General features: G+C 33.3%; 1 protein-coding gene across 4 annotated transcripts in view; it reads left to right on the top strand.

The window, feature by feature from the left end:
• The window catches only part of LOC134530906 (clustered mitochondria protein homolog), a 216,767-nt gene extending 207,325 nt beyond the window's left edge, over nt 1–9,442 (top strand). For all 4 annotated transcript variants that reach the window (XM_063366208.1, XM_063366207.1, XM_063366206.1 and 1 more), the window contains one exon: nt 103–9,442. In XM_063366208.1, coding sequence (XP_063222278.1) covers nt 103–226 — 124 coding nt within the window. In that variant the 3' untranslated portion in view covers nt 227–9,442. The remainder of the gene's footprint in view (nt 1–102) is intronic.
• Nucleotides 9,443–14,662: the final 5,220 nt, after the last annotated feature.

Raw genomic sequence — 14,662 nt, 5'->3', positions numbered from 1 at the left:
TTGTATCAATGATTTGATAGGTTTAAAAGAATAAATAACATTTTTTTTTCTATGCTTTCTGGGATGATTGTATGCAACATATTTGGTTGTTCCTTGTTCCAGCCAACAAGACATAGAAACGTTCAAGGCTGAGATAGAGAAGAGGCAGCTGAAAGACAGCTCACCCACGCCATCAGAAGATCAGTCAGAGAGTGCGTCATCGACTGCGACGGCAAAGTCAAGCTGAATGGCCCGTGGAAGCCACTGACATTTGCACTGTTTAGTGGAAGTCTTTCTAGTGATGTGCAGTCCAGCGAAATATTATTCAGTGTGTTTCCAGTTCGGTTCTTGAAGTCAATGCAGTTATGGAAATTGTAGCCAGTTCTTAGTAGCAAAATTTAAAATGATTGGGAAACATTAATTTTTCTGTGGTTGTGAAATAACAGCAGCAAGCTTCACATAAATTAGGGGAAAAAATAAATTAAATCAACAAAACTTATACTTTTGTTAGGATTAAATTTAAAAAAAAATGTTTTTGCAAGGTATCCAAAAAGTATAGTTCATTAATGATAGTAAAAAAGTTTCAGTGAATTATTATTTATTAAATTTAATTGTTTGAATATAATAAACCACTTAGTTTGATCTGCCATTATTACCAACCATTAATTTTAAAATCGCGATTAGAATCTCCCTGGTTGTCATTCCGGTTTCCTAATGATTTATTAATAGTATTTTACTTGCTGTGATGTTGTCTTCTGTATTATTGTAAATCAATATTCCATACAATATTATTTATTGCTGAGTCTATAAATGGGTTAGTTCATACATATTTCAAAGTTGTGAGAGCCCAAAGTGTTAATATATGCGTGTCTGCAGTAGGCTACGAGAATCTTGTTACTGGACTAACAGCTCAACATATTGGCTGCCCCTCCTAATGACGGTTTCTTCTATGGATGTTGTAATACTACAGTACTATTCATTCATTTTGTACAGAATTGTCCTGTTACATTCCTGCAGTTGCTCCTAACCCCTTCCCTTTTATTTTATTGCAGTGCACTTCCTTTAAAAAGTATCTTGTTAGGGAAAATAAGTGATAAGAGAGACAGCAATATCAATGATTTTTTCTCAGTGTGGCTTTCATTATTTACTTTTTTATAACAAAAGTTATAAATACAATAGTTTTAAGGATCTGTCTCGTACCATGTTGGTTATTTTTTAAATTTTTTTGTGTCTATGGTTTTAGGGCATTTTGTGTAAATTTTGTAAATAGTTCACTTGCATTTTGTTTCAAATTAAATTTTCTCGACACATAGTCACTTAATATTATCTAATACAGTCAAACCTGAAGGGACCATAATTTGGTCACTTTGCAATAATGAGGTGTTTATTAACAAAACTATTACAAAATTTCATCACAGTTTTTATATAATTTTTTTTAATAATATTTAAATAAAGTTAAAACTGGCTTACTAGTTTCTACTACAACAAATTTATATATGTACATATATAATTTTTAGGGAAATTTAAAATAAATTTTAGGGTGACTACAACCAAGGCTAAAAAAGGTTTTCTCCTTCCTCTCATTTAAAAGGTTTAAGACACCAGAATAAAGCAAAGGTATAGATTATTACCTACAAAATGACATACTACTAGGCCGGTGCTAATATCATTTTTTTTTTAGTTTTAATTGAATATGAATATGAAAATCAAATTAGATTAGTAAGAAAGGGAATTACAATCCCACTAAAAAAAAATTTTCACTTCACACAACATCTTCTGGAAAATTAGACGAATAATTCTAAAGTGAAAGGTTGGTTAAATCACCTTAAATAATTATATGGAAAATATTTGTTAAAATATTTTAATTATGAAATAATTGTTTTTGTAATTATGCAGCTAACTTAACCTACTTTAACCTTCCGAACAAAACTTTAACTTTAGTTTCTATTCACAGTATTGTCCACAACTTGCTACACTACAAACTGATTTAGAAAATTTTTGCGAACTTCAAATTACCGTGAAATCCTCTGCAATTTATTTTACAAAAAACCTTGAATTTTTTTTTTTAATGCTGTTTTCCCAAATGAATGATTGAACGAGCTAATATTTACATATTTAAACCTTAGTTTTTCTTGAATTTTCACCAGGTAAATTGTATATTAGTTCTGCAATATTATAAACACAATATTTGATAATTTCATTTGGAATCTTAATCCATTATTTACTTTTTTTTTAAATATATTTTTGAGTTTCAACGTTGTTTTGTCATAGATACATACAGCAAGTAAGCTGCTGCTGTATCACAAGGTGTTAGATCGTTCAGAGCTATCGATTTGCACGCCGTTGAAACTATAATGATTACTTCTTTTAGTACCCATCTCAGTGGAGTGTCCGTGTTTTGTGATGTTGTAGTCTATGGTTGTTGACAAATTATTATTTTTTTTCCACATCTGATGCATGAGACAAAAAGAATACAAATAATATTTTGTTTTCGAGTTTAGAATGACAAATATGCAGTGGTCTGAATTGTTAAACAGTTGTTTAATTACTGTTTAGCGAGACAGTGGCAAAAAAAAAGTTTTTAATACTCGGATGTTTTAAATGTCTTTTTGTTCGTGTTTTTGATTATGAAGTTCCATTAAATGTCAAAAAAGGGTATTTACAGTGCACAAATGACTAATTAGCAGTGAATGTCGGTATTTGACAAATCACGAGATACACTATGTCAAGTATTCACAAGCAAATGAAAATTCGTAATTTCAGATTGTTAGTAATCGTCATCGAGTTCTAGATTAGTTTTCATTTTCGAATATTCGCAAAGGCCTACATACTCCCATAAAATTTGGAATAATAATAATAAAATTTCCAAGCTTTTTTTTCCAACATAAAATGAACCATCCGTTACTATGGCAACTATTTTGTTGGAGAGCCCCCACTTATAAAACACAGTTTCCCAGTTTTCTACAACCAATGCCGCAGTATGTGAGGCACCTTCGAAAAGAAAATCACCTCCAGAGCAAGTTCTGTGAGTGCCCAGTCTTTTTTTAATGAAATGGGCTGTAACACTAAGGTAGTCTTGTCCTCGGACAGATGTCCAAATGTCACTAGTTACTGCGATGTTTTCTGCACTTGCTAATTCATTCATGACTTGACACTTCAATTTCTCATACATAGCTGGTATCACAGTATTTGCCAGATGCTGCCTTGTTACCATATGGTATCTTGGCTCTAGATGGGAAATTAATCTGTGGAAATGAAAACCGATATCTTCAACAACAGAAAATGGTTGACTGTCAGTGCAGACCATTTCTGCTATTTTTTGGTTATTGCCTTACTCCTGGGATCACTACTGCCAAATGTCTTTGTTTTGTTTATGATGGCCATCAATGTTGGTTGCCTTAGAACTCCGGGTGATGAAGCTGAAGCAGTTTTTACTACTTATTTCTGCAAATTTATTCCTGGAGCTGAAGTTACAGTGGAACGTGAAGATGAAAGGGAAAATGATAATTGTGCATTACTACCAGCACTGAAATTGGGGATGCCAGGATCATCTTCACTTTGTGAACTTGATATAGGATTAGTGTGTGACACAACACGGTTTTTAACAATGATGATGTTATGTTTCCTTCGCAAGTGATTTTGAAGATTTGTGGTACTGAATGTTAGTTTGTTTTTTCCACCTCTCTTAATACAACATTCGCACAAATTACAAATCGCGATCGACTCGTCAGTTGCTTTAACGGAAAAATAATTCCAAACAATACTCTTTGCCATCGCATTTACTAATTATAACCAAACACTCAAACAGCACCTCACATTGGAAGCTTTCGATATAATTTTGACATGAATTATTTACTTTAGGAAGATCAATGTTATAAGTTTGGCACACTAAATGGTTTCGCCGCTAGATAGCAGTGTTGTTCGATCCAAGCACCACATTCATTAGTTTTAATGCTTTCATGGCGGTCTCTTGCATATTAATTTCAAACTGAAAGATTAATTTGTGTATAACTTGTCAGTTCATATTAAATTCAGAATAAGAAAAGCGTAAATTTTATCTTGTAGTAGAATTGACCTTAACATTGCTTTAAAAAAAGTAGTACCAACACATCTGCAAGAAATTACTGCTAAACTAATAGTTTTTCTTCACGTACGCAAAAGCAACAAAAAAAGTTCTAGAATTTGTATATTCTTAATGGAAAAATTGTTCATTACAATTTCCGCAATAAAAACGCATTCAACTGAATACCAAACAAACTAACATATTTGACTTACCGTCGCGTTTACCTCTCATTCTCACCACCAGAGCCGGGCTTTTTTTTTTTTTTTTAATAAAAATAGTAAACAAAATATACTGCTGCTATGCCAGCGCACCTAGCGACAGAATTTTTTCCCGTGTCAAACTCGCCCATTGGACAATCCGTTTTGTTCCTAACCTGTAGTAGAATTAACCTTAATTGCACGCAAAAAAACGACAGATTAACATGCGTGCAATTCGTAAAATTAGTTTTTATTTAAAATGAAATATTTTATGTATTCATTTTTAGTGTTCATAATTATACGCTATCATTGCAGTACAGGTTTTTTTACCGCTGGAAAAAATAACATTGTTCGGCCTTATAAGGTTTTGGTAATTGTTTGAGTGTTTCGGTTAATATAAATCTGGGTATCGTAGTGAAATATGTACTGAACTATAATTAAAAAATTATCTGTATAAAGTATAAATCTATAAATTACTATTACAATCGGAATCGGAATAAATTGGTCGTTATCAGATTCTTTGAGAATCGGTGATTTACCTGAAATCGGCCGGTTCATATCTCTTGCCAATGCATCGGTAACATCCCTACTAGGGACTGTGAAAACACTTAGTATTAATAGGATTTTTTTTATTAACATGATTTAATTTACTGAGGTTAGAGTGGAACTGTAAAAATTCATGGAAGTTTTAATAATTATAATCACTTGGTATCCTCATACAGCTAGAAAATAAATTTTTATCTAATGAGAAGATTTGTGGCCCAACAAATGGGAGAGCTATCGGAATAAATTTAAAGGAAAATGCATTAATTAATGAGTCCTTACGATTTGGCCATACCATGAAGAAAGATCAATTTGTAGCTTTCAAACTTCTTCATATGTATGATTTTATCTTAGATTAAAGTATTAAAAACATATCAAGGAAAAAATTAGTTTCTTGTCAAAAAAATTGTGACTAGACTGATAAATTTTTTTAAGTAGCAATTTCATTTTTTTATGATGATTATTCTTACTACTGTTAGCAGTTACAGATGAATAAGTGTTTTTTAGACTACTACTATTGTAATAATATTTTTTTTTATGTGTATGTGTCTGTGTATCTATTAAAATGTGCATTCATTTGAATTGGCTGCTTTAACTATTTTATGAGAAAATTTTGAGTTGCCAATAACAATTGTGTGAAATAATAATTGTATTCAACTCTATAAATGTTATGAACTTATGAAAAAATATTGAAATAATGAAATTTCTAGGTAACATTCCAGGCAAATAGCAGTAAAATTTTAAGTACCTAAATATAATTTAATTGTTCTTAAAACAGTTTTTTATTTTCTTTTCAAATTCTTGGTGCTTCAGTATGTATCACTAAATGTTTTTCTCTTTGGTTTCCCATTATTTTAAACGCTGTTTGAAAATCAGCAGGCCTATACATAATCATCAGTACAGACAGGAACATCAGAATTGTACTTTCTAGGTGTCATTATAAGTATGCCAAATAAAGAAATTTTAGTTTTTGTGTGCCATATAATGAAATTTTGGTTTTTGTGAGCTTTCCAAGACAAACTAGCCGACATGTGTAGGAAATTGAAAACCAAAGGTGGAACAAAGATGAGTTTAATAGTTAATAGCAGCAGTTACAGCTGTTACTAAAAAATAAATAAATTATTGTAATTTGCACTGGCACACTGCCGAGTTCAGTTTCACATGTCAATGAAAATTATTTCATGTAGCTTATTAGTAGGGACAAGATTATATGATAAATTGCGATAAAACCGAAATAAAATTGAACATCAAGTTATTATAAGTTAATACACCATAAAGCACCAAAATGTTAGTTAAATTATGGAATTAAGTAGAATTTAACCAAAACTTAATTAAAATTAAAGTAATATTTTAATTTTTGAAATTCGAGGACTGTTATTATTTCCAAAAAAAAATTTGTACCAATGTGCATGGATCATAAAAATAATTTAATTTGTTTTATTGTTTTTAATATATCTGTTTTATACCAATGTAACACAATTATTTTATCGTAAAAATGCAGCATATAAATTTTACCATTATTTTGGTAGAGTACTTATTACAACACAGAAATCCTGTACTTCAATAATGAAATTAGACCACAAACAAAACCATAAAATCTTGTCTGTACTTGTTAGGTCTAATAATGAATTCAGCTAATTTCCATATCTGCCATAATTCAGTAACTAATCATCAACCTAGCTCTTTTTATTCCTCTCCTAAAAAGAAACTGTGAAACCTCTTTAGTCTGGCAAACTACACAGTCTGTGATTTGACACCTTTCAAGCCATTCATGTTCAAATTGTTTTGGGTGGATTTTGGCTGATGACTTAGACTCTAGGTCGCATGCTGCATGCCGACATTTTAGTTTAATCAGAGTAGGCCTGTGCAAAGCTTCAACTAAGCAAATTGATTGAAGCTCTTTTCAATTTTATTATTTTACTTCTCCAGGAAATTTTGTATTAATTTTATTTGAAGCTTAGTTGTGATGCAAAGTGTCTTGTCTGATGTGAAGCTTTGCATTAGTTGCACATAAAAAGCCGTAATTTTTTTTTTTATTTTTAATTTTTTTTAAGTATATGTTTTGCCGAAATCAAGTTGGTTACTTAGGTGGGCACAAAATATGGCATGTTATTTGCTTTTATGAATGTTCAATATTAATAATATACATGGTTATTTAATTTTTTATTAAATGAGGTTATTAATAGGACCCAATTGTTAATCTCTTAATCATCAGTTCAAACATTACAAATGTTAAATGATTATTTCCTTTGTTTTGTAAAATGAGTGTAATACAGCTTCGCTGAGAACAATATTCACAATTCAATTTGCCATTGCAAATATTTTAACCATTGAATTTGATATTAACTTAAAATTAAAAAAACTAGTGTTTGCACAGGCCTAGCTCAAAGTTTATTGTTGTGTGGTTTTTCATTTCAGTACAGTTATTCTTGTTTTCTGGCGGGTTAAATTTCACTGGTTTAGTTTTTGTAATGATTTTTTGAAGTAGATTTAATGCCCATCTGTATTTTTATCTTTATATAGATAAGCATATTACTACTTGTTTTATAGACCACTTTTTTGTGTATATTATTTTTTCTTTGATATTTCAGTTAAAACTACATTGACGTTCAATATTTCAGAATGACTGTAGTCCCAAACGTGCGAGATGTAAAGACCTTATCCAGTATCTGTACGTCATACCACATACCTTACCATTTGGAAGTGGTGAAATAATATTGGCTCTTTCTTTCTTTTTTCAGTTAAATCAGAATCAAAACAAGTCTTGGATTGAATGCTTGTAAAGTGTTAACTTTACTTTTTAGTAATTTAAATTTTTGAAGTCATAAGTTGTTTGCGATACTTTCTGAAAAAGATTTATGAATATGCGCTTGAGTGCTGTGGATAGTCGGACTAATTTTCAGACAACAGCATTTCTTGTAAATACTAGAGCTAATGCTATGTTGTAAACTGTGAAAACAGTAATTCTGCGAGGCCTACAATTTTTTTTTTTTTGCATTGTATATAATTGTGGATTTTTGTAATAACTTAGTTTGAGGTGTGGTAGTTGTGGAATGAAAGTGAGCATGTTCTTGAAAGCTGACTCCACAATTGTGGTAAGTCCTTCAAGGAATCAAGCTGGAAACACGTCTGTCTGCAAGTCACGCCACCGTTGCCATGGCGACATTGTGCCCAGTTCTCGCGTGGACATGCATAAGCCCTTCTCCTTGAGCAGTGCAGATTTTGCCGATAGACATTTCAGTTGGTAGTCCCCGATTTTGTAGCAAGTGCGTATGTTGCAACATGAAGTAGTTGGAATGTTCAGAACTGTTATAGTTTATTTTTATGCTTTAGTTTTTGTAGATTTTTTTCATGTTCTTGTAAGAAAGCCTCCACACAAAGAATAGTAACTGCATATATGGCCCGTATAGATGACATTCCATCCTCAGCTACATAGCAGACCCATTGCGATGATGCAAGAGCATCCCAAGTTCCCTAAGTGAAAAAAAAAAAAAAAAATAATTGGTGTGAAATGCTGCCAGGTATGTTATTTTGCTTTCATGCCTTTCTGCTCTTGTGAGGAATGTCATCCTTCTCTTTCAAAATTATCTTTGGGTGAGATTGGTTTGCTTTGGATTTCCTGTAACTTGTGGCGTTACACTGTGTTATGAACGCTCAGTAAGTTCTGCAGCATGTCTACTAAATATTTTTGCTGGTAAAAAATGTTTTGTGCTGAACCTAGTCAAGTGTTTCAGAGGTAGCCGTATCGAGGATATTCCTAAAACTACGTCTTTCTGTATCCACCGTGCAACTAAAACATTATTGAGTTACGGAAATACTGGCAGGTTGCAGGAAATTTCAAATGCTAAGTGGAGTGTCTCAATCAGTTACGCCTATACGTGAGGAAGAGTTGTGTGTGGCACTGCATGTGGTGATGTTTAGATGTTTTTTTCTGTGTTCATGTTCTTACTATTGTTTTTTTTTTACAACTTTTCTTGAAGAGTAATCAGAGGAGTCCAAGTGCTAGGCAACAACAAGCAATGGTGCTACACCTCGAACTCTCACAATACTGTTGTTTAGTGTTTGTCTGAATTCTTTGTTATTCATTCATAATTTTTATCTTTAAAATTGTTGATTTATGAACTAGTCACTGTTGATTGTTGCATTAATAATATTGTTAAGCAGATGTTACAAAGAATTTTATAGTTGAAACTTTTGTGTGATAAAATTTTTTTGCAGGAAGTTTCCAGCACTGTACGCTGGTTGTTACCGTGTCCTAAAAAAATCTTTGGTTTTGTGCCGCAGTGAGGTTGTGTGTTATGTGGTAGTCTAAGGAAGCATTTTTATCTGCCATATTGAAATAAGTTGTGTAATTTTTTGCAAATTTTTGTAAAGTGAAATTAATTAAAAATTGTATTCTGTCAAGTGTTTCCTAAAGAACACCACAGTTTGAGAGTTGTAGGTTGTGAAACTAGAAATGAAACTGTGTTTGAACTTGAAGCAGGCTAAATACTGTAGAGCGTAAGATGTGAAGGTGATATGATTTTTCCTGCAGTTAAGTGCCTCATATGGGCAGGTTGTTATGGAACAGTAGTCACGTCATTTGTACGTAGTAAATTTTGTTTACATGTTAGAAGTTTGAATGCACTTCGTGGCTTTAATAAAGTGAGTGAAGTTAAAAGCTGTGTTTCATTAACTCTGTGTTGTTCTTGTTCCTTTGCCATGTTAATACCGTATTTACTCGTGTATAGCGCGCCCTCGTGTATAGCGCGCACCACGATTTTTGCAACTAATTCCAAAGAAAAAAAAAATTGAAATTTTTTTTTTTCCCATAAATAAATTTTACTAAAATTTTGTGGTACCTGATTATTTAAATTGATGTGTGGTGATGCGTCAGGAAAATACATAAACTCTGCTGTCTAAACGGAAGATAATGAAGCGCTATATCGCCACAACTGGTACGTGGGCGATCGGGAGTGAGGAAGGGAGGGAGGCGTGCCGCGCTACGTTGCTAAGCTGGCGCGGAGAACTATATGACTCACCGGTGAGGAATGGAGGAAGCGAAGAAGTTGGCGGGGGGGGGGGGGGGGGGGGGGGAACTGGTGACAACATTCTCTCTTTCTCTCTCTCTCTCTCTCTCTCTCTCTTTTTACTAGCTTCTGAGCTGGCTTTCTGTAAAGGGGGGAGGTCTAAAAATAAACAAGAGACCATGATGTGCGAGCTTGCGCGCGCGTGTGCGTGTGCGTGTTTGTGTGTGAAAGAGAAGCCTTGTTGCTTGTGCGTATGTGTGGGGGCTGGCCAGAAACGTCACCCGTCACCCGGCAGTTAACGACTTCCACTCCTCCCCGCCTCCCCCCCCCCAAACTTTTTTTTTCCGTGTATAGCGCGCATCCTTATTTTTTTCCTTTACTTGAGGGGAAAAAAGGGCGCGCTATACACGAGTATATACGGTAATTATGCAGTGAATCTCTAGTTGTTTCACGTAAACCCCAGGCACAATTTGTAAAGAAATTCTTGTTACTACATGTGCTAGTGCTTATCACACAGGAAAAAAAATAATTTTATGTTAAATACCAGCTGAGGTACTTGTTGTCGAAGAGTTTGATTTCCTATACCTCACAAAGCTTCTGATACATTTGACTATGCATGTATCTACCGTATCGGTATGGAATTAATTGTACCAATCATAAAGAGATATGCAAAACAAAATATTTTATATTTCTCTGTTTACTATAAAAGTTGAACAAAATAATAATGAATAAATTTATTGGAACTTAAAACGTAAGCAGTTGCAGCTCTTGTTGCCATTAGTTATTTTTGTTAATTGTTTCTTAATGGCTTTATCTTAAGGAGTTGTGGTTATTTATACAATGAAAAGTACTCAATTATTTACTAATATTAACGTTGACCAGGGTTACGCCTTCCCTAAGCCCGATGTGCCTCACGCCGTCACCACCCCTCTCCACCCTATTTCAAACCTCCCGCCCCGTGTGCAAGTGTGTGTGTGCGCATGTGAGGCTGCCGACAAGAGGCGAGCGTAGAGGGGGCGGGAAAAAGTACCATACTGGTATGGTACTTTTCCGTATGGCACAATTCCGCCTCTCTTCTTCGAAAAAGGTGGAAAAGTTCCATACTGGAAAAGTACCATACTTGAAAAAGGACGAGGCGGAATTGTGCCATGTTTTTTTACACACTCCATGGAATGACTGCAACGCCTCTGTTCTCAGAATAGTGTGGAGAATTCGTCTGTAGACAGCGCTATCAACTCCAACAGCTTCTTAGGTTAACTCAAATGATGCCAGATGGCAGCACGTGTCCTTTTTAAAGTATGGCACTTTTCCTCCTGTTTCAAAAAGGCGAGGCGGAATTGTGCCATACGGAAAACTACCATATTTTACTATAAGATTCAGAAACATTTGTGGCAGCTATAAATTATATATTTAAGTATGGTACTTTTCCAGTATGGTACTTTTCCGTCTATTTTGAAGAGGTGAGGCGAAATTGTGCCATACGGAAAACTGCCATATTTTACTACCAGATTCAATAACATTCGGGCCAGCAATAGATTGGCTATGATTTTTCATTATTTTTTTTAAGGTTTTAAAAAATATATACAAATATTTACTAGGTATAATCTATAATACAACATCACTACAGAATTCATACTAAAATTTAAATTTTATATATATAGCATAAACGAAGAGAAAATGAATGAAATATCTACACCAGAATTTTTTTATATTTATTATACCTCTTCGGATATTATCTTATGACAATGAAAAATTCACTGAGGTGCAATTCATGTAAATAAATATCCACTTGTGTCAGATAATTTTATTTTATATTATTGTACTGAAAATTTGTGTAAAACATCATGTTAGCTTTTATACTATATGTATCCATGGACTAGAAATTCTGTGATTATTCATAACCGGTATGTTTCAATCTTTAAAATTTGAGTAACTTCTATGATTGACTAACGTATTGAAAAATTTATCTGGGAATATTGAATTAGCATGTTAAAAAAAAGACTAACAGCAAAACACGTATTTTTTGACTTGGTCTGCAAAATCACTTAATATTTCAATATTATGTCAGATTTGTCTCATAGAAATATATATCAAGCTTCTAAAAATGTGCATGTCATCCCTGAAGACGTATTTTACCATAATTTATAATATTTGAGAAATAATGCAACTGTATGTCCAGCAAGCTTCAGTTATGCTTTGTAGCATCCTCTTGCAATTGCACTGGTGAACGATATTAAAATTATTATTATTGTTATTAGGTTGGTTGACTTTATGTTCACATACATTAAAACTGAACCTGAGAAATAAATCAAACATTCATAACTCTTCTGTGGTAGTCAACTTAAAGTAGTACAGTGGCATACTCTAGAAATTTAGAGATCTTGTGTGATACCAATCCAAACGTGTTAAAAGAACTGTAACTGTTAAAGAAATATATTCATGTCAAACTTACAGTGCTCAAACGACATAGATTTAAGTATACATATTACTACTTTTTTAACAAAGAACATTTTTTCTACGAGGTGTACATTAACATTAAATGAGAACTTTGATACGTACGTGGTATACTGTCTTTATTGGAACAACTTTACTTTAAAAAATATATATATTAAGTCACATTAAGTTGTAACACCAGTTTATAATTATAAGGCAAAATTATACTTTTAGTTTAACATAATATGTTTAAGTTCTTAAAAAGAGGAAATATTCTGGATATATATTATCGGTTAAATTAAATTAAATTAAATTAAATAGTATTAAAATAATGAAGGCCGGGCTTCAGCCAAACTCATTGTGGTGGTGGGATAGTAATTTAAATGTAATACATTTACTCATGCGATTTACATAATTTTTGTGATAAAATTGTGAAACAAAAACTATATTATAGATTTTCAAGACCTTAATGGCGCTATGGTTTCAAAAGTTTAAATATTTCCTTAAAGATGGTTATATGATGAGATATAATTTTCAAAGTATCATAAATTTCAGGCTATTCATTTAATTACTTAAAGGGCCCGACTGCACTTTTGACTGAGTTAAATTCTTTAAAAAAGTCAGCGAGTATGATACTCTATCTGAAAAACAAAGCAACAGCATCAGTGGTGCCAACAAGCAGGGCCACAACTGGGGGGGGGGGGGGGGGGGAGCAAGCGGGGCATACGCCCCGGGCGCAAAGCTGTGAGGGCGCTGAAATCGCTTGCATTGTAATTCCTACTACAACTGGTAACTGGTAAAAAGTTTTTTAACTTGCATGCCAGGAATGTCTAATCTGATTTACAATATAACGTCTCAACATATTTAATGAACAAGTCTAGTGATTATACGGACTACTTTATGGACATAGTGGGTTCATGCATAGAAGTTACAGTAGCACAGAAACTGTTACATGTAGGTATGGAAAATGCTTAAATAGCACCATTTTCCCCCCGCTTTAATGGTGTGGTATGTGCAAAAAAAAAGTGGGAAGGGGGGGGGGGGGAGCATGAATCCATTCATGCCCCGGGTGTTAGAGACACTAATTACGGCCCTGCCAACAAGGGGGAGGGCAGTACCCAGGGGCAGTTGCCCCCTCTGCGAGTTTGACTGGAAAATGTTTCACATATAATTTGAAGAAAATTACACATAACATATTAACAACTGTAGTGATAATTAATGATGATGTGAAGAATACTAATAAACAGACAGATTTCCTTAAAAATTGCCTCAATAATTTTTAATTTCTATATTTAGAGTATAAAATTATGAAAAAACTGACTTTGCCCCCCCCCCCCCCCCCCCCCTTCCTGGGAAAAAATCCTGTGGGAGCCCCTGGACAGCATCACTTTGTGTAATCGAAACATTGAGGAAGCGAGCTACCAGCACATGATGTTGGTGGGGGGAAGCAGGGGGGAGCGGATGACACGTGGGTTGGCGGAGATAGGCTGCTGTTGCCAGCTCCTTCCAGGAAGGTCACTCACACCCTCTCCCCGCCAACGCAACAGTGTGCTTGGGAGATGGAAATGAGCTTGTGCCAACCTCTCAGGCTAGGTGCGAGGCAGACAGTTCTTCATTTAAAGTCTTCAGTTCGTTAAAGGCTAGCATACTGGTCTGGTTTCTCTTGTTATTTTATGATTCTATATTATGTATAATATTAATTGAGCAATGAACACTATTATTTTAAATTTTTATATGAAATTACCAAAAATTACATTTTAAAACCAACGTGTTTTATTTAGGTGTAATGTTCATTTAGCCACTTAAGAAGTTTTAACTCTGTAAAAATTATTTGTTACTGATGGAAACTAACTAATTCAGTAATACCCAGTTACTAGTTTTTCTACAAATATTTCTGTTAAATTTATGTACATTTTTCACAAAATCAATTTTATGTGCATAGCCATATCTTCAGACACTTCACAAAAGATTTACTCCTATCGCTGTATCTTATAAGACACTTTTTAGACACGTGTTTTCGGAATCCATACATTTTTAGCCAATATTTTATTACTAAGAAATTATGATAATTTGAAAAAATCCTTTTATTACTTATTTTTTATATATTAGAAAAAAAGATAACTAAAGAAAATTATGGGTAATATATACCTATACAGTTTTGAAAATTAAGTAAATATATTTTTGTTTTACAAACACATACCCGTAGTCTCAGAAAAGTTTTAAAAACTCTCAGCTAACATATTAATGAACTGAAACTAATTAAAAGTATTTGAATTTGGATATTTAATTTTTGTGTAATACTTCAGCTGTGAAGATGTTTATGGATAATTTATTGTTTATTATGAGATTTTTCTCCAAGCAATAGAACATAAAACATGAATCAGTCTAATATGAGAAGCCCCTAAATTTAGTTGAAAAGGATAATAACAACAACCATA

The sequence above is a fragment of the Bacillus rossius genome, chromosome 3 (assembly GCF_032445375.1).
Source record: "Bacillus rossius redtenbacheri isolate Brsri chromosome 3, Brsri_v3, whole genome shotgun sequence".
Taxonomy (NCBI): domain Eukaryota; kingdom Metazoa; phylum Arthropoda; class Insecta; order Phasmatodea; family Bacillidae; genus Bacillus; species Bacillus rossius.
This window is presented reverse-complemented; position numbering and strand designations above follow the sequence as displayed.